The sequence below is a fragment of the Toxotes jaculatrix genome, chromosome 22 (genome assembly GCF_017976425.1).
Source record: "Toxotes jaculatrix isolate fToxJac2 chromosome 22, fToxJac2.pri, whole genome shotgun sequence".
NCBI lineage: Eukaryota > Metazoa > Chordata > Actinopteri > Toxotidae > Toxotes > Toxotes jaculatrix.
This window is the reverse complement of record NC_054415.1, coordinates 14,029,800-14,050,051: the sequence shown is the minus strand read 5'-3', so window position 1 is coordinate 14,050,051 and position 20,252 is coordinate 14,029,800. Positions and strand designations below refer to the sequence as shown.

Below are 20,252 nucleotides of genomic sequence, written 5' to 3'. Positions count from 1 at the left end.
TTTTACAAACTATTAGTTATTAGTTAGTTTCTATCCCGAGAAAAATGAAGTTGCTTTGGAAATGTAAGTTCAAACTGAAGAGAAACAGGTTCAGTTCAGGGTCGAAGAAGTTGGGAACACAACCCAGATTATTATTTGTTTCTTATCGAGATGGAAAGATAAATGCCACTAGTTAATTATATAAATAAAAATAAGTAGCTCAAGCCAGTAGCTTAGGACAAAGACTGGAAAGAGGTGGAAACAGCTGGCCTGGCTCTGCCCAACATCAACAAAATCCACTGCTCACTCATTAAACTTTGCATCTTGTTTGTTTAATCTGCACAAAAGCTAAAGTGTAAAAAGGTCAGGTTGGGGTTTTAGAGGGGTTATGTGGCAGACTATTCCTTGGCAGGGCACAGTAGCTTCCTGGAGTCCAGGACAAAACCAGCCAGGATAACTGTCTCACCTTTTCCAGTCTTTGTGCTAAGCTGAGCTTTTCAATGTTCGGCTATAGCTCCATATATTTAATTTACAGTTCAGATATGAGAGTAAAAGAGATTTTCTCACCACCTGTAGTATATTTGAATGAACTGTAGGTATTAGAGAAGCATGAAGGCAGAAAACAGCTGAGAACAAGGACCATTATCTGCTCCACCAGAATCTAATCTGCAGTTTACTCTGAGCTGTGTTTCACTGCACTTTTGTAACTTTAGCTTCACATTTGCTGATTCGATCAGAACGCATGTCGGCTGTTATCAAAAGCTCCTATCAGTTACTATATTTATTTTTCCTCCTTAAAACAAACCGAGCAAGGCCAGGGGTTTATGGGAATGGTGGTTTTCATTCGGAGAAATCCAAACTGCTCGCTGATTTACAGGGTTTGGGGTTTGATTCCCTCTGAAACCCCACCCTCCATACTGAAAAGTGCTTTGGACTATAGCCTCTGAGAAGTGGCCTAAGTTATATTGTATATTTATATGTCAAATCTACAGCTGCAGCAGAGGGAGCTCAGGGTCTCATTTGAGAATCTATCCATGAATGAAATGAATTGCTGTCGCTTCCCAGGAGCATCGCTTGGCTAGCCTTTTGGAGCAGCCACATTATATAGAGGAGGTAAATCAGAAACACACCCTGGGATCTCCCCTGCTGCCTCCGGTCGAGTTCTCATTCTGCGAGCTGTCCAAACCAGACCTCCCTATCTAGATTTGTTTTTACTTTCACATTAGCCAGAGCCACCACGCCAATGAAGTGGTGAAGATGGAGAGAAGATGGAGAGAAGAAGAAGAAGAAGAGAGGGTGATTATTAAGTGGAGGGCAGAGGAGAATGAGAAGAAGGAAAAGAGACAGTGACGCAGAAACAAAGGCAGAGTACGGCAGAGGATTGTAGATTGCAGATTTTAAGGCCAGAGCCCAGCTGTGAACCTTTGCTTATTCAGTCACATTATATCATCCAGACAAAGCACCTGATTCTCTCATCATCTCCCTCTGTCTCGGCAGAACTAGACCTCTCTCCCTCCATTCCTTCTTCCCTCCGTATCCCACCAGGGTACACGCATGGCTTTGTGATCACTTGTCCGGGGAAAGATGAGGAGGAGGAGGAAAAAGGAGGGGATAAAGAGAAGACAGAGGAAGATGGAATGGTAGCGGGAGATGAATGGGTGAGAAAATATGAGGGGAAGGTGAAAATGGGAGGAGAGGTGGAGACAGAAGAATGAGTAGGAGAGGGGTGAGATAAAGGAGGAGTTGAGGGAGAATATCAGCAGCCAGCAGTGGATGTTGGGAGCAGAGAGGGAGGGAGGTTGAGTAGCTCTTGTAATGGTACAAGATCAAAGCAGGGTTTTTAAGTATTTTGCAGCAGCGTGGATAAAAAGCCATGGTATATTTTCAGGCCATGTTGTACATCCCTCTGCTCAGAGTACAACAGCCATTATGTTTGCCGGCATTTTTAGCTTGTATTTTGTTTTATGGCGTGTTTTTTAAGATGGACTTCCTCAAAACTTTCTTTTTCTGGTGGCTTTCCTGCTGATCCATAACCTCAGGCACACAGGTGGATTGAGCCGGACTGAGTCTGGATTAACACCCAGACAACCTTCTGTAATTTCCCAAAACTAATAATCTTAATCCTGCTCAGTGATTGGCCAGAGCTGAGAAAGCCTCTTTTTTTTTTTACATTCATGCATCCTCTGACTTTCAGACTCATGTCTTTCCTGTAGATATCATAATTTAGTTGCGCTAATTGCAAAACAGTCACTACAAACCATGTGACACACAGTGAACCTTACCTATTCAGGGCCCTCAGAGGTCTGTGGCCCCAGGTGGTGATCAAGCCTTAAGCCTGACAGCTGGAAGCTGGACCAGTCACTGACATACAGGCAGTTGTATGAACAGTGATGTGATTGCAACACAGTCCAATTGTCAGCTCTTCTAACTGGTAATCGTACATTTCAGTGGAAGTGGAAAACCCAGCCCTGAACAGAACCTGAATGAATAAAATATTTGGAAACCAGCTGTGGTGGGTGTGTTTTCAGGATAGCTGCCACTTGTTTGAAAATCAGAAACAAGACCGATTGCATTCCCACCATTCAATTCTGGTCTATGCCCATCAACAAGGCCCCTGATGAGTATTTTAGCTGACAACAGAGCACGGTGATTGGCTCTGCTGCTGAAAAGGTCAGTCCTCAAATCAAAGCAGCCATGCAGGACGCGCCATAATCAGAGAGAGACTCTGCTGCACGTTGGCAGGTTTGGTTCATCTGATCGACTCATTTGTTTCTGCAGTGCTGCTTGTAACTGAAGCGTAACGTAGGATTAAAACTACAGCGGGAAATTCTGCGTCAGAGTAGACAAAATCATATCACTCACACCAGCTGGGTGTTTCTCACCTCACTGAATAGTTAGATAATGACACTTACTGGCTGCCTCTGCATTCTTCTTCCTCCAGCCGGCTGCAGATGTGGCTGCATCACCCGCTTGTTATTCACTGCAGGTAGCAGCACTTGACTAGATACTTAACACTCGCTATCACCATCTCTCCTCTGCTCTGGCCGGGAAGATGAGAGTGTTGATAAAGGACTTATTACTTCCCCTCCTTATCTCTTCCTCTGTCCTTCTCCTCCCTCCTCCCTCCATCCTTCTACCACTTCCATTTTCCTGTGTTCCAACGTGTTTCGGTTGTTGCAAATTTTGATGGTCAGGCTGTGAGCATGTGCGTTCATAACTAGTGTGTATATCCTGTATGTAGTGTGTTGGAGCAAGCTAAAGTCAAGCCTCAAGTCCAAGTGAAAGTACTACACAGTGAAGACACATCTAACTCAAGTTGTTGAGTGATAGTGTGCTCTATTACTTATGAATGAAGCTTTTTATTTGTAAGAATTTTGGCCTTTTATGTCTTTTAATTTGTGCTAGAAGTCCAAGTCTTTACTCTAAAGCTTTGATGGATAGATTCGATTATTTTCTGTCTTGTTGAGTTTTTATTTTCTTTGCATGACGTCTGTGTCGTAACATTTCAAAGAGAAGCAAAGGGAGATTTTCATGATGCCAGAATGATTTTTTTTTTCTTCCCCGCAGCAGGCGACCGTGCACGTCCATAAACCCACAGTCCTGCTGTACTTTTGCCTCTTTATCTCTCGTCTCCATCTGCCGCCCACATTTGAAAATTGAACTGTTTCATGGCTTTTCTTAATGATAAACAAAAAAAAAAGAAAAGGCAGTTTTTGTGTGGAAATGTGTTGGACAGAATGTGCTAAAAACAGCTCTGTTAATAGCACAGAGACACTCTCTGCTGGAAAAAAGTTGGCTTTATTCACACACTTTTCAAGGTCTTGTGTTTTCTGTGATGGATTTTGTTTCTCCACCAAGGTCTTATGTTTGTTAAGGCTTTACTCTGCATATTGATGTTTAAATGTCTCCACAGTGGCTTTGGTTTTAGTGCAGTAAAGCTGCTGATGCATGTTGTGAATTTTGCACTCTTTTAAATTATTATAAGTGTAAGAAAGGTCTTTTAAAAGCAGTGAAAATAGAACACATGCTCTTACATTCACACTTCCACAGCCATTTTTACATTCACACAAACACACGCAGTCATTTTTTATAATTTGCTCTCTCTGCAAGGCAAACAATCGATCTACAACAACGCCAAAACCCCTGGGCTCTGCAGGCGGTGTGTGCTGGCCTGCACTGCAGTGCACTCTGGGAGCGTGAAGCGAGATTGCTTAGTCTGTGTCTGGTCGGTGCTCTGCATCTCTTGGGTTTTTTTTTTTTCAGCTAAATAAGGGAAAAACAAATCAATCAGTGTTTAGCTCAGGGACTGTGTCCAACTGTGCTGACTCTGAGTCAGACGATTGGTGACCTGGCAGGTGCATGCTTTTAATTTCTCTCTTCATTACACTGCTCACCTTTCAAAATCCTGATGGCAATGCTTTTTTGAGTGTAACCTTTGGAAAGAGTGTTTTTTTTTTTAATGTAAGCTCAAGAGGTTGGAGTAATTTCTCAGAACCCCTAACATTGGTAGTTTTAGTGCCTTGCTCATCTCCCTGGTCTTCAGGAAGGAAAAGAGTTGAAGTCAATTAACAGAAGGCATGTGGTCACGCTCTTTGACAGTGGAGAAAGCTGCAGTGCAGCCAAGCCTTTGATCACTGAATTTCAGTGCTGGGCCAAAACTGCATGTACATTAATCAGCATCACATACATAGACTGCATTTCCCTTTAAATATGCACACTTTCTCTGTGCCTACATACACTCCTCAACATACACAGTACACTTTGATCCTCAGTGCCCAAATTTGATGTTTAATTTATGTATTTATCCCTTGGAAAGGATTCGGGAAAGTGTAGAGTGTCTTCTGTACGCTTTCCTGACTTGTAATTGCCCTATTTAATGGAAGCTAATGGGCGAGAGGGAGATTGTTTACTGCACTGTGTTTAACATTAGCTTTCAGAGCTTAAGTTTGCCTCCAAAGCAAGAAAGGTGCATATTGCTACAGGTGAGGTCTCATATTTTTGCTGCAGTCATTTTAAATTCCTGTTCTATTCACAGCTGTCTTAAAGAGCCTGAATGGTTTTAGCACAATTTTACTCCATGTTACAATAAACCCATTCAGCTTTATCTGGCGTATTAGTGAAAAAAATCAGGTGCATTGCTGTTGGAGAGTCTTTGGAAGATAGATTGAGGACAGGGGAGTTTTCTTGATGGCTATCACTGGGGTTCAGTGTCCTCAGCGACTCCACAGTGCAGCCTTTCATCAGTATTTTTGGACTCTGTCTAACCCAGTCTCTGCTCTGTAATATCCAGCCTTTTTATTGGGCCTGTCCCGTTGACTCTGGGTCTAGACGCAGGGCAAATAGACTGGAAAAACGCTCGCTGTCTCGTCCCAGACACATCTCTCTCCATCACTCTCACTCCTCAGAGAGAAGAAAAGTTTTTCCTCGCGTCGCTTCCTCTGACCCTTCTTCCTTCTTGTTCACTTCTTTTTCAATTTTCAGAGCCCCCTCACTGAGCCCCCCCCGCCCAACCCAGGAGGGGTCAGTTACAAAGCTGTCTGTCACCTTCATGGGCATTACTTTTCTGTTGTCTCTGCCTTTGACCCTGCCGCTGGACTGAAACTTCTGTCAGTCTAAATCCATTAGGGATGGATCATAAATAATGCTGTCAGCCGCTGGGCTCTTGTAACCTGATCACACCGTCTCTCGCCCCTGGGTCCCATCTACACAGCCCACCCCCCCTCTTTCTTTTTTCCTTGGAAGATCTGTGGTAATTAGGGAAGCTAATAGGAGCCCAGCTTAAACAGAGCGACAGCAGCAGCAGCAGAGAGGAGGGCTGCTGTTAACGCTCAGCTTAAAAAGAAGCTTTTAAAAGTGCTGTGATGAAGACTCCTGAGATTTTGAGGCATGATATGATCTTAAAAAAAAAAAGTTCTTCCAGAGCCTCCGCCCCTCCCTGCCGACACAGCGTCTCAAATTCTCATCCCAATAAGAAAGGGCTGAGGGAGGAAAGAGGGGAAAAAAAGGTTCTGTCCCTTCACTGATCTTGACAAGTCTCTCCTCAGACTCCTCCAGCATACAAAGCCAGGCCTCACACACTAACCTTCTTTGAATGCAGTTGAAGTTGCATGCGAGCGAATTGGCAGGGTTCGCCTCGTCCTTGTAGAGACTAGTGAGCACAAGTGAAGCAAAGGGCTACGTGGGTTATTTTTCTTTTTCTGCCCCAAGTCAGTGCCAAACAATAGCAACTAGGAACGTAAAGAACAAAATCACTGGGAATTGGAAAGTCCGGACCATTTGTCAACCTGACTGGGGTCAAAAATAGCCGCCCGTGTTTTCTTTTTGCCCTGGCTGAAGTCCTGCAGGTTCACTCAGGAAAAAAAAAGTGCTTCCCTCTGTTTCCTCTTGTTTCCCTTCATTCATTTCTCTCCCCAGCCGCCGCACTCTGTCTGACAGCAGGTGTCCGTCCCCAGTCCTGCTTGTACAGATGTTTTCGAAACATCAGCTTTATCTTCGTGTTCTGTCCAAATTCTGCTGCACTGTCGCTCACGGATCTTCTACAGCCTAAGTTTGGAGACTTGTTGCATTTTCACTGGCTGCTCTCTGGTTACCTCTCGCCTTATTTTTACCTCATGAACACACACACACGCACTTGCATGTTTCTTTTGTCTGGACTTTGTTTTTGTAGCTGTGTGGGGTGACTGAAATAGTGTAAGGCTAAAGCTACGCATGTGTGTGTGTTTGTGTGTGACAGAGACAGGGAGGCACATGCAGAAGGGGACCCCTCTTGTTGTTTCATGCCACCAGCCATCAAAAAAAAAAAAAAACTTGACGGGGAAACCTGTGAGGAAATCCTAAACACAGCACTGGTGGAAGTTTGTGCGTGGCTGTGGCTGCGTTGCAGGCTCTGTGTGTCTGTCAAGACGGGGCTATGTCCCACTTGGCCCGGGCCGCTTCACAAGTCATTTCTTTTAGAAAAGCAAAAGGAGGAAATCCTGACAGAGCTCAGACTGAGTGAACTCTAACCTCTGTTGTAACAGCTGCGTATTATGGCCTGTTCTAAAAAAGAGAAAAGAGGAAAAGGAATGAAAACAAAAGAGAAAGCTGATGTTAAACAATGAAGCTATGATCCAGCGTTTTTCACAATTTTCTGACTGCCTACAGACCAAAAGAGTAAGTGGTAGAAATAGATGAATTACTAATAGACATTGTCATTAGTAGCATTAGAAGTAGCAGTAGCAGGAGCCGTCGCAGCAGAAGTAGAAGTATTCCTTGATTGATGGCCTCAGCCGGGAACCTCTTTGTCATCAAAACACAAAAAGCAATCAACACATATGAAGGCGCGATAAATCAGCAGAAAATTAGGAAAGACATGACAAGAGAAAGCAAACAACAGAAGGCAAATGGCAACAGTGACACACAAGGCGAGCATGAGCGACTCACAGTCTGTCAGTGCGAGCGAAGGAAGAAAACACATCCAGCAGGGCTGAATGAAAGCACGCTCTGGACTCTGACTCAGCTGCAGTCACCTGTGATTCAGGGCCGAGTCACAGTCCCCTGGCCCCCAGATGTTTAGCACATCCACACTACATTTACAGTAAATGTCAGGGCTGATGGGTACAAGCAGCCAAGCTAACCGCACCGTTATTTAACCCCTGTTTTCACACTGTATGGGTCTCACTGTTTGATGCTGCGTAAGCTGGAGTGTTACTGGAACTCCCTGTCTGGTAAAGAGGTTGTATCTGGGGTGAATGGTTGTCTTTGTGCTCTGAGATGGTTTCTCTTGTGTTAGGTGATGATGAGTTACCATAAAGAGGGTGATCACATTTCCTTTTGTGTGGCTGATGACCTGCTGTCCATTTGGAAAGAATCCAGATTTAGTCTCAAGCATTAGAAATTGTATGATGACTAGTTTTTTTAGACAATTGTTTCTTTGCAGTTTCTGTTTTTCTTTTCAATTTCAATGAAAAAAAAAACTTTTACTTTCCTTTAATCCACTGTTCAAACACAGGTCAATCAAATAAAATCGAACTTGCTGCTAATTCTGCTTCTGCTGTGCAGGATAACATCAGACCTGTGAATGATTCTGTTCAGGAATATGAAGGACTCATGTTTGACTGAGCTGGTGGATCCACAGTAAACACCATGGGGGATTAATGGGACTGTCTCTGGAATGGGGCAATTAATGATCAAGGCCAGTTTTTCTGGTCTGCAGGTCCCTCTGCTGGTGCCAGCACAGAACTGGCAACCCATTACTGACTATTACCTGTGCATCAGCTTTGTCTGTATACGAGTATTATTCTCTTTTAAGCCATTGGATGCCTATAACAAATTATAATAAGAATTATTAATGAAAACGTGTGTGTATTTAAGGATATAACCAAGCTGTGTACACACGCTGACACTGAAGGCAGAGCTGAAGTGAAGCCAGTCGACCACTTTGACCATGTTGACAGCACCATTAGACAGCCAATGGGGTTCATTCAGTCCCTCACCCAAGAAGGTCATGACCCCAATATGCCCCTGATCTCTCTCACGCTGGGAAACAAACAGTGCTCGGACCGTGCTCCTACGAAGCTACGAGCTGAATTAGTTATATCGTCTCTTGTATAGAGAGAATCATTAATTCACCTCAGTCTGTGGAAGAGAGCATATGGAAGAAATAAACTTGTTGAAAAATAATGATATTTCTAAATTTAAATGAATGTGTTTGAGGCTTTATTGTGTTAATTTCAGGCCTTAAATGTACCAGGTGTGGTCATAAACTTGGAATAACTGTGAGCTGAAGGAAACTTTTTTTTGTTTTTGAAAATAATGGTGGTTTAAAAACTGCCATATGACTTTTTAAGCGACTTCATAACGCAATTTATTTCCCCTGCATTACCAAAATCATTAAGTATGCTTAACAGTTGTTGCCTGAAATGAGGGCCACATGTTTTGATATAGGAAAGCAAACATGTCTAAACTCTCTCTGCCCTTTGCTGTCATCTTTCACATGGCAGTTGAAATTCATCAGGTTGGCAAATCATGTGAGATAATTTAAGTAGAAGGGTCATGACACGGAGTTAGTTCAGCACTGACTACACTTACAGAGGCCCCGACGCCCCCGATGACATCTCAGGGTTTTTTTCTATACTAACATGAGACATTGAACTGTTTTCACACACTGAGCAGTGCTCCTGATATTGATGTGTGAAATTAATGGAGTTACACTTTAATTTGCATTTTTTTTTTTTTTTTGAAGGACTTTAAAGGGACATTTCATGCATTCTGACTGTTAGTACTTACTAATATGTTCCTTCAAGGTCTGGACAAGGGGAATCTGGTTTCTAGGTTATGGCTGCAGAGAACACAGGGAAATATGCCTCATTACTAACCAAAGAGCCAAAGCCGCGCCGCTTTTGAAGTGGTCGCCTGCTCTGGCTTTCACTCTCAAACAGTGATTCACAGATGATCCTTGAATGACTCATTAAGTTCATTCGTACCGACCCCCGACTGCTTTTCAACAGCCAGCAGCTCCACAAAAGGAAAACTCAAGATGATTCTGCTGCTGAGGGTTAGTGTGGTGGAGCCCTCTGCTGGTGGCAGAGCAGAAGACACAAGACTCAGATTGAATTAAACAGACAATCTGCCTGCATTTAAAGAATTTATTTTTTTTGTGACAGTTTGTCAGTTGCTGATATTAGTATTTGCAGACCTTTTTGAATTTGCTTACATTTTGGAAGAAAAAACAAAAGATAAAGACAAAACTTTTCCCCAAACTTTCCACACTCAGCCTGTACTCACCTTAGCTGTTATTATTTAACTAGAACTGAGATGATTTCATAAAACTTTTGACCTTTTCTCAGCTCTGTCAGGTAGAATTGGAGTTACACTTACACCAGAAACCTTTCTTGCAGGTGGAGCAAGAAAAAAAACCGAAGAGGACAGAGTGATTGATTTCACTGTCTTTACAACTTCTATCCATCCAAGCACTTGACCCCCTCTGCTATTCAAGCACCATCATGTATTGTTATTGAAGCTGAAGACTTATTATTCTCAGAGTCAGTGATGTACAAAACAATCAGCTGTCTGACCGGTTCGCTAAGTGGCCGGGCGTAGTGTCGCTGTCCTGTCCTCGTCCTCGGAGAGGTTTGTTTATAAAAACCGGACCAGGCTCCTGGCAGTCTGGCCAGCACCCAATCAAAAACCCATTAATCCAGCGATCTGCATTAATTTGTTTCTCAACAAGCAGATGGCAGTCTTGATTGAAACCAAACAGACATGTGTACTGCATATAAATGCGCTTATAAATGGACTTTGTACACAAATAACAAAGGCCGGATTCGTCCTTGGGGGGCTGATACCTGATCAAGATTTTAGCAGTCTGTGGGCTGTTAATACCTTTGTGGGTTTAGAACGCCATGTTTATCATAAACTTAAGGCTGTAAATATGAGTATTTGTCTATAATACTCAGCAACCTTTTGACCTCCCATCTGCACAGGCCTGATAATAATCCCCTTTTTATTCTTATTTCTGTTTCCCTTGTCATTTTCATTTCACAAAAATGTCTTTTGCTTTTTCGCTGCAAATAAAATCCATTTTATCAGCCTGACTGTCCAGCGAGAGACAAAGCTTCTACTGGAAAAAGCAACAGTTGCTGTGAGTGAAAGTGCTTCCAAATCAGGCCTGACTGGAGCCCGGTCTGCACTGTCAAGCAAACACAACTAGTCGAACTCAGCAGCTGACTCATCTTGATTTAATGAACAGTGTGACTAATCTGAGCGGGCCAGTGGTGAGTCACAGCGACGCAGATCATGTCCCCGTGATTTGGTTTTTGTTGGAATCAGTTTGGAGAATAATTCGAACCCTCTGGGCGAACAACTTGACAGGATCGCGGCGGTCTGGTCATCCTCATGATAAGGATCTGTTTGTGTGCATCTGTAACCATATATTTCTGGCAGAGCTTCTCCCTGCAGCAGGGGTAGCTAATAACACAGTAGCCTGTTTGCCTTTCCTGATTTATTTGTGTGTTTTTTGGAGTGGGCGGAGCCTACGACGGTCTGAAGGAATGATTACATAGCCCTGCGGCATCCCGGAATAGACGGGTGTCAGCCGGAAGCCCCAGGATGCTTGTTAAGGCCTCGATCCACCGCCTCCGTGCAGGAAAAGTTTGCCCGCCGTTCAACACAGGCCCTCATTTAGGGCCATCACCACTACAGTGAGGTGATGCAGTGTGTTGTACGGTGATCTAATCCGGTGGAGGGAGCCCATCTTGTGAGCTAGCAGCTAAACAGCCAATTAACACAGAGCTCTCCACAGTCTCCCGTGAGAGTCTGAATGTCACACAAATATCTGCTGGGTATTTATAGTACCTGGATACAGCCACGTCTGTATTTTCATGCATTATCTCAACGGATCAGGACCGACAAGGACTGGATATGATATGAAGTGTTTGTTCTTTGTTTCCCCCCTTTTTTTGGGGGATAGAGATCTTTGTGAAGCACAGAGGTGGTGTGAGAGGGAGGTGAAAGGCGTGGAGAGAGGGTTGTGTATGTGTGTGCATGTGTGTGTGTGTGTGTGAGTGTGTGTCCTTTGCCAGCATGATGGTGGCAGTGTCTGGATCACAGGCCACAGAGCCAGCGAGCCAGACGCTGCCTCACATGCTGTGGTTACCATGGTAAGGTGAGATACTGCTTGTGTCTGTGTGTGCAAAAGTCTCGTAAACCTTGATGTGAGGACGCATTGTGTGTGTGTGTGTGTGTGTGTGTGTGTGTGTGAGACAGAGAGAGACTACTTCAGCATCTGTTGCAGTCTGCATGTCTGTAATTTAAGGGCAGAGATGATGGCTTGAACACACCACTTTGGTTTGGTTTATTTATGGGTTTTCTAGTATTTTTATCTTAGAAATAAAAAATACTGTAGATGGGAGAACGTTAAACAGCACTGATAAAATAAAAAGATATTATAAAGTACATATCATAAAATATATATGAAGTGCCTCTATTAGAAGAAGATTAAAAAAAAACACTGTGATGTGCACAACGCTTTGCCAGATTCCTCCAAAATACAAATAATTCACTTTTTAAAGCTAATATTTCATAGGATAGACTCAGAGTTTTCAAGGCTACCTTTAAACAATACTTATGTATACAGTATGTATGGCTAAATCAGATTCCTGAAGCCTGAGTGTGTGTGTGTGTTCAGACAGATCGTTTGTAAAGTAAAGACAAAATTCACCTGGAGTATTGGAAACTAAGACAAAAATGTGCCCGTCCGTCTTGCAAATGTTTCATCTCGTCCAAAAAATTACACGTAACCTGAAACTTTATGAATTTACTCTACAAACTTGCAGAGGCGTTCTGAGATCAGTCCTCTGACGTCTGTACAGTCGGTGCTGTACTAACTCACAGGCTACGAAAACAGACTTCACCATCAGTCTGCACACGAGCTGTTGATTTTGTCCCCCGTCTTTCACAGCCCTGTACTCTCACTCCCCGATGTTTTCACAATGACACAGTGTCAAAATTAGAAAAACATTTCTCATGCTCTCTTCCATGATTTATTTTTGGATTTTACTACTTAAATTTTGTTTTCACCACCTTACCTTTATGTTTTATAGCTGTGTAAACTAAATGACCTGTTGGGTCGGCGTAAATCTGCTCCTCTGTCTTCGGGTTTGGAGTCAAGGCTGCTGGCAGAGAGAGGAAGTGTGTTTATGTTTGAGGATGTGTGTTCGGAGGTTGTATAAAATTAGTGCGACTTCCTCTCAGTATAGAACCGAGAGTAAGAATCTCTTCCCATCACGATTACATTGTACTTGGTGTTTTATGGTTAATAGCCGTGATTTGGATGCATCCTTCATGTGCCAGGCTGAATGCTACGGGATATTTTACCGTTTGTCTTGGCAAAATATAATGGAAAGTTCCTGCGTCTAATAGTTCTCCTGTGTGCTACCTTAAAATTTTGCTGCTTTGGCAAATGATTGTCTGCAATTGGCGTTCGAGACCACAGACAGTTTATCAAACTGGTCAGCGCACTCATCTGTCTGTCTTTTATTCCTGTCTGCCTGCTGCCGTCTGTCTCGAAATTGTGTTTGTGCTCATCTGTCTTCAAGCTGTTTTGGAGCTGTCGTTTCTTTTCCTTTTTTCCTGACCATCCTCTCCTCTCCTCTCCTCTCCTCTCCTCTCGTCCCCTTCCCGTCTTCACTCTTTGGCCTTCAGTCCCTGCTGTGCTACGGGAGATCGGCGATGACTGACGTATGCGAGCGCATCCAACATGGATTGTGTGTCCAAAAGGTCTCCCAGCCATGCAATTATGTCGTTTTCTTCTCAGGATTTCCCCTGAAACGACAAAGTGGCTTGGCAGAATGTGGCATGAGAAGACGATGACTGAGTGCTGCAGTTTTTAGCAGCGTGCGCTTCTCTTCTGCTATCTGCTGATTGCAGTGAAGTCATTTGGTCAGTACCCCCCTGGACGTGTGGAAGGTGGTGGTTTGAATTTTACAGAGAAGCTTAAAAAATACATAAAATTCCCTTTCATCTTGCGTTGCAGCTGCTCAGGTACTCATGAGCAAGACACCTGCATGTCCAGCTTGTTGGCTGAGGCTGCTGAATGACCTTATCAGTGGTAAAAATAAAAATGTATGCAGATGGGTAAATACAAAGCAGGACCTTGAAAGCAACATGCTTGGCTAATCAGTTTTCCTTGGAAAAAATGAAGCAAAACAAACAGTGATGCACACATAATAAGCTCTCGGGAAATACTGAGTAAGTCTTTGGCTGAGGAGTCAAAGGGATTTTTTCTTGGACCAAAAAAAAAAAATAGAGAGTGAATTGGCGTCTTTTCATAATCCCCTTTTTGTAGTCTCACATGCATAAACCTGAACAATCGCATCCATTCTTTCTTCTATTTTCTCTCTGCGGTTGCATTTGATTAGTGTTTTATCACTGTGTGTAAAGCTGTTTTATCATTCTTGTAAATACAGCTGGACAGACCTTTTTCTCAGCCCCGAATCCTCTCAGTGAGCACAACCACACTTGGCTGTGACTGACAGTTGGCGTTGGCAATAAAGATGCTCCCCGCTCATCCCATTCATAGCCTCCGGATTTCAGTTCATTTCTGCCCCTTATAATTGTTGTGGAGAGCGCTGTCATGTAAATAAAGTTACTATTTTTGATCCCATCTCACCAGTGCCAGGCCACACGGAAACTTCAAGTCTCTCCGATTTGTATATTACTGGCGTAAACTCACTTGGGTGTTTGCGAGATTGGAATGAAGCCATGTTGGAAAGCTGCCTGCTGCTATTACCTCTGGATTAGGTGGGTTTGGAGGAGGCCTCTCTATTCCGCTCCCAGGACAAGATAATGATGGTTTCGGGGTGGGGGGGGAATAGAGATGTGTCAGACTCATCTCAGGGAACAGCGAAAAGGTTTACATCGTAGAAATAGCTTCCAGGTGCTTCAGTAATGTAGTTGGACACTGAGAGATTTGGTCAGAAATCTTATGGTTATCTTTCATTTGGACGTGTCCCTCAATAGAAATATCCAGAGCACCAGATGCTCGCTGTAGGAGATTTCAAGGATTAGGACATTCATCTCTTTTAACGACCCCCGAAAAACGGATTCACGCTTTTGCTTCCTTTAGAATTTGCTATCGAGTCCACAGCTGTCCGGTTACACAAGATTTACTTTTAGATAAGGCCAACTAAACTCAGAACTCTTTAACCCTTTAACCGCAGTTTTCCTTCACTGGCTCACCGTTGTCAATTTACAGTGTTACATAAGGCCTTGAGCTGTCATGACTAGCCCCTAAAGGGGCTTTTTTTCTGAACCCTTTTTGTTTTGTTCAGAACTCTTTTGTGGACATTTTCAGTCTTGTTTAGTTTAAGTTTTGTTTATAGTTCCTGTTTTATTTTGAAATCATTGCCCTTGTGTATCTCGTCTTGTTCTACTTCCTGTCTTTGTCTTGTTTCCCGCCTTTGTGATTGTCTGCCCCACCCTAATTGGTTTCACCTGTTGCCCATTGCCTTGTGTTCTTGTCAGTTCTTTTTAGTCTCTTGCCGTTGTCCCATATCTTTTGTCTTGTCTCTCGTTTCTCATCTTGCCTCTCGTCATCGTGTCCCCAGTCAGGTTGTGTATTATTTGTTACTCACTGGAGTGATTTTGTCTTCACGTTTTGTATTTTTGTTTTTGTGACTTTTTACCCTTCATGGGTGATCCTTACTTTGTTAGAATAAAAACTATTATTTTTGATGACGTCTGTGGGGTCGTGCGTTTGGGTCCAAGTCCTTGCTCTGGTTGTGACATGAGCCGCGTAATATTAGCTATTCAACTAACTCTCCAGCATGGAAATTCAACTTCAGCTTTATTTTTTAATATCTTCTCCACTCAGGAGTGTTTATTGCTTCATTTAGATGTTTGACCTCTCAGAGTTCAAACACCCCAGAGCACATACACTGAGTATGGACTTTTAAATGAAGTAGAGAACATCTTGTGTCCAGGAGTTAAACTTAAGACATGAGAAGAATCTTTAATGAGTTTTTTAAAATGAGATCTTTAATGATATTTGAAGTATTTTTATACGTCTTAATACATGTCAAAAGGGGATCATTAACTTTATTATGATGGAATTTGCAAATATATTGCAGCCAGGTATTATATGCCCAGATACACTCTTCTTGCACAGAGACCACCTGTCAATGGAACAGCACAGCCAGTACAGATTTTCTGTTGAGTTTGACTTCCTCTCTTTTCGTACGCACTCCATAAACTGACTTGACAGCGACACCACCATCCGACCCTGGCTGTTTCCACCCCTCCATCACTCCTGGTTTGTCATGGACCAGAGACAGAGATGCAGAGGAATCATGGAGGAAGCTCCATCACATCGCAGCGCTATCGATTCCATCGGCTCATCGCTCGTTTAGTTAATGTGGCTTTATGTTGTGTTTAATTACATTTAAGACCCAGGCGGGAGCAGCGCCGGTGCCAAGATGTGGTTTTCGAGCCAGTGCAGCCGTAGAGGAGACGTCTCTCCTGGCTAGCCTGTTTCAAACAGCATTACACAGCTAAATGTCCTCCAAGTGATTGTATATATACTCAAGCCCCTTGAATGCAATTAAGGTCTTTATTTATTAGACAACATTGGAATGATGCCCTGATTAAAGAGCCCATACATTAACCGTCATTCAGTTGAACTACAGTCTGTCCTGCATAGTTTAAGTTCCTCTCTGCTCCATCTCCTCTCACTCCAGCATCTCCTTTTTTCTCCTTTTGCCCGGCTCCCCCAGGAGGCCACGCTGCGCCACTGCAGCCTCTGCCAATAATACCTGCGTAGCTGTAGTCACTGCATTGTGATCAGGACTGTTGAAGACAGTTTATCTGCTCCGGGGTAAGAGCTGGCTGTTTGTTAGCGGCTTTTGGGATCCCTGACAATGAGGGGGACAGATCTTCAGCGCAGTTAGAGAGGAAGAGGAGAGAGAGACAGAGGAGAAAGATACTTCATGTGCCTTCAATAAGGATAACATCACCAGAGAGACTGGACTTCTGCTGATTGATGCTGGCTGCCGAAAGAAAGAAAGAGGAGGGTGGGCGAGGGGAGGAGGGAGGGAGGGGGGGGGGGGGACTCAAAATGTGTGTTGCGTGCATATGAGCAGCTGGGGAATTTGTGGATTGCATGTGCATGTATGTGTGTGTTGGCGCTTGTGTTGTCTTATCCAGCCCGTGTCTCTGTGATGTCAGTAGTCTCAGTCAGCACCACTGAAGGTGGCGTTGTTGCTGATGTTTCTGCCTCTGTCGCTGTGCTGGCTTCAGCTTCCCAAAGAGATTGGGATTCAGAGAGGAGAGGCTAACGAGCGCAGGAGGCTGACAGACTCAACTCTGAGTGCCACTGAGGAGTCAAGAAGTGAGTGGATCAGCGAGCCGGCGCTCACGCAGAGACAGGAGACGGGCTTCCTCGAAAAATGTTTCTTTGATGTGTGTGCTGTGTCAGAGAGCTCGGAGAGGAGAGGACAGGAGAGGAGGGGAGGAGAGTCTGAGGGAGGAAGGAGGCGTGACAGGTGACAGAGGTCCCAGGTCAGGATGGACATCACAGTGAGACCTTCAAGCTTCTGCATGTTTCATTCTGACCTTTTTCTAACTTAACTTAAAGTTGGAGTGAGAAGTAGGAAGACGTGCAGTTATTCTGAGTCTTCATTCCTTTCGTTTTTTTTGTCTCCTCTCATCTCTGCCTCACTTCGTCTGAGCTAATTTATTTTTCCTTTGCGATGTTTCCCACTGATCTGCTGACAGAGGAGCTCTGAAAGTGTCCAAACCTAGATTTGGAGCAGCTTTTATAGAGCAATAAGTTGATGTTTTCTAGCGTAGGTGGAAACTATTTATATCTACATTTTTAATTTTGCACATTAAAAAGAGGAATAGAGGTGGAAGCGCTGGAATATTGGGAAAAAATAGATCAGCAAAAAGTTTTTACACTTATTTGAGGCACAAAAGTTGGTGTATTGATAAAAACAACCTGCGTCAAAGGGAAATGGAAACAGAGAACTGAGTCCTGACATACATGAAGCTGCAATCCACTGAAGAAACAGATCACTGAGCAGGTGAAAGCATCAGATCTGCAGACCTGTGTGGAGCAACGAGGAGACTGTTGTTCCTCAGAGAATTAGCGCCACCAGCTGTCAGTCTTGATGAACCAACTAACTCCTAATACTCATGTAACAGTAGTGGATAGAAAAGTGTATTAATTATCATTTTCTTTTGCTGGTTTTCTTGAAATTTTGTTTAAATTTGAGATAAATTTGCCTCTGCTCCTGTTTCTCTGCAGAAGCTTTAACCCTTTGCCCTTGCTCCTTCTTAAGGGTAAGGGAGGAGAGAAAGAGGGAGATGCATGGCAGTGGGAGGTGGCTCACAGACAGTGTAACAGATCAGACCTTCCTCCTCCTCCTCCTCTTCCTCTCATCTGTCCAGCAGCTTGTGTTCAAACCTTGGGGACTTTGCTGCAGCCTGATATGACTGTAGCTGTCACCAAGAGCAGCACATACACTCTTCATTTCTCTCTGTCACACACACACCTTCTCTCATTCTCCATCCTTCTGCTCTCCCGTTTGTTTACTTGCCCCCCGGTGGGATGTGGTTAGCATTTGCGGCTCGCGTTGTTGTGTCCGTCTGTGTAAGCGAGCGCCTGTGTGTGCGTTCATTTGCGTCTGTGTTTTTGCAGGCAGGTTTAAGTGGATGTGTATTTGCCTTTGGGTGCATTTAAGTGTGTGTTTCCCCCATGACAGCTCTCATTTTTTGGGGTTTGCGCTTTTACGACTTCTCATCATGGAGAAAGTCGCTGAAGGAAACCACAACAGATACAAACTTCTGAGAGGCGGTGTCTTTAAAGGCGCAAACCGTCCCCACTTCCAAGAAGAAAAGGAAAAAAGCGGGAGAGAAATGCTTTTAATTGAGAGTGGTGTGTGAGGTAAATGAGGGGAAAAACGGATGATTTCATCATGAGAAAGTTTTATGAGGGAATTCCTTGGGAAATGTCCACCGGTCAAGATGGTGAGAGGCTTTTTCTATTAAAGAAACTTCGTATGCAGAGAATCTGCAGTTCTGTCACATAGTTTAACTGACAGGATGCACTGGACAGAAGCACCATGAGGAAAAATACACGTACTGTACACCACTTTAATCTCAACCTTACACCTGAAGTACTTTTTGATATTAAGGGACTCTTTTTAAGTGGTGGACCCCCCCCCCCCCCCCCCCCCCCCCCCGACCTCAGGGTAGGGCATATTTAAATTTTTATTTTTCACCATTTAAAGTCCTTCATCTTGTTCAGACCTATATTTTTTTATTCCAGAGATAATAAGAAAAGTTTCAGGCAGCAGTGCAGTATAGTCTATGTCTTTATATGGGCTGGTACAGAATTATTTTTTCAGAATCTCAACTCAAACCTGCTAGGAAGAAAGACGTTCCTCCACGGCTGTCTGTGGAAATCTATATCAAACGCACCCTCCACACAGTGGGAGGCAGCGGAGATCTTTTTTAGTTTGTGTTTCTCGGGTGCTGTCTGGTTCTTAGTCAGAGGGGCCTGGAAGGAAATCTTAGAAAGTTGGGAGGATGGAGAGAGAAAAACAAAAAAACAATATGGATGAAATGGTAAAAGTGCTCAGGGTGCCTGAACCAGCATTTCTGGGATGGAGGACAGTAGCTTCTTCAATCCTCAATCTTTTTATACACAAATAAACCCCTGAGTCTTTCAATATATATATCTGCTGTCACAGTGGCCAAACACTTGGAGGCCAAATGTGATTCACGTCTTTCGTCTTCAGAGCCCATTGAAACCGCAGCAGCTGTCGAGATCAGTCTGTTGCCTGACGGACAAAGCATTGCTTATCAGTTGGCTTATGGGCTTTAATGAAAGACAAAGCGGCTGTTAAGAGGTTTAGGTGACAATAAAAAAGATTAGCCAACATGTTGCTCTTCCGCTTTGACAAACATAGTTGGGAAAGTGAATCCACCTGTTACAGCGAATGTCTTCATCAGAACATGGTTTATCATGAAAGGGACTGATTTGAAATCATGGAAAGATTCAATTCTAAGATTCTTCTGACTTGTTTCTTCTCTTCTATTTCTCCTCATTTCTCTGTCCTTCTCATAAGTAAACAAAGACTTGGTAAATGTCCAGCAGTCGTCTGAAGGACAGTGCGTTGTCTTTCATAAGGGTGCTGTGGCAGTATTTGCACAGTCGGTGCTCCCTGTCATATTAACATCTATCGAATATCAAAATGTTTGCCGAGATCATTTACAAATCCCGTGGAGAAAGATCATAAACAGTGTAGATCTCTGTGCGGTCCCAACTGCCAAAGCTTGATGAAATATTTGTGTTTGTGTAGCGGAGATGTGCAGGGAGCCCGAGTGTTTGGACAGAGCTCCCTGGCAGGACATTCACCACTTCACTGTGGAGAAAGCTGAGAGGCAGAGAGCAGCATGCTTCAGTTACCCATCAATTACATTTGATCCAGCTCTGCTGTTTCTGGACAGATGTTTGATGTGGTACAAGTACTTGAATTTAAATATGAGTGTGTGTGTTGTGTCTTTTACAGATTTACACAGACTGGGCCAATCACTACCTGGCCAAGTCTGGCTGTCCACGCCTCATCAAGGACCTGAGCCAGGACATCACCGATGGAGTCCTGCTGGCACAGATCATCCAGATCATAGGTACGTGTCCATACACACACACACACACACACACACACACACACAAACTTTGACTTGTGTTAGTCAGTGTATTGTTTTAGGTAAAACTTAAAACATTTGAAAAA

At 43.6% G+C, this 20,252-nt stretch overlaps 1 protein-coding gene across 3 annotated transcripts in view; it reads left to right on the top strand.

Moving 5' to 3' along the window:
- The window catches only part of nav3 (neuron navigator 3), a 169,447-nt gene that overhangs the window by 31,305 nt on the left and 117,890 nt on the right, over window positions 1-20,252 (top strand). For all 3 annotated transcript variants that reach the window (XM_041029925.1, XM_041029924.1, XM_041029923.1), the window contains exon 2: window positions 20,031-20,148. In XM_041029925.1, the coding sequence (XP_040885859.1) occupies window positions 20,031-20,148 (118 nt within the window). The remainder of the gene's footprint in view (window positions 1-20,030; window positions 20,149-20,252) is intronic.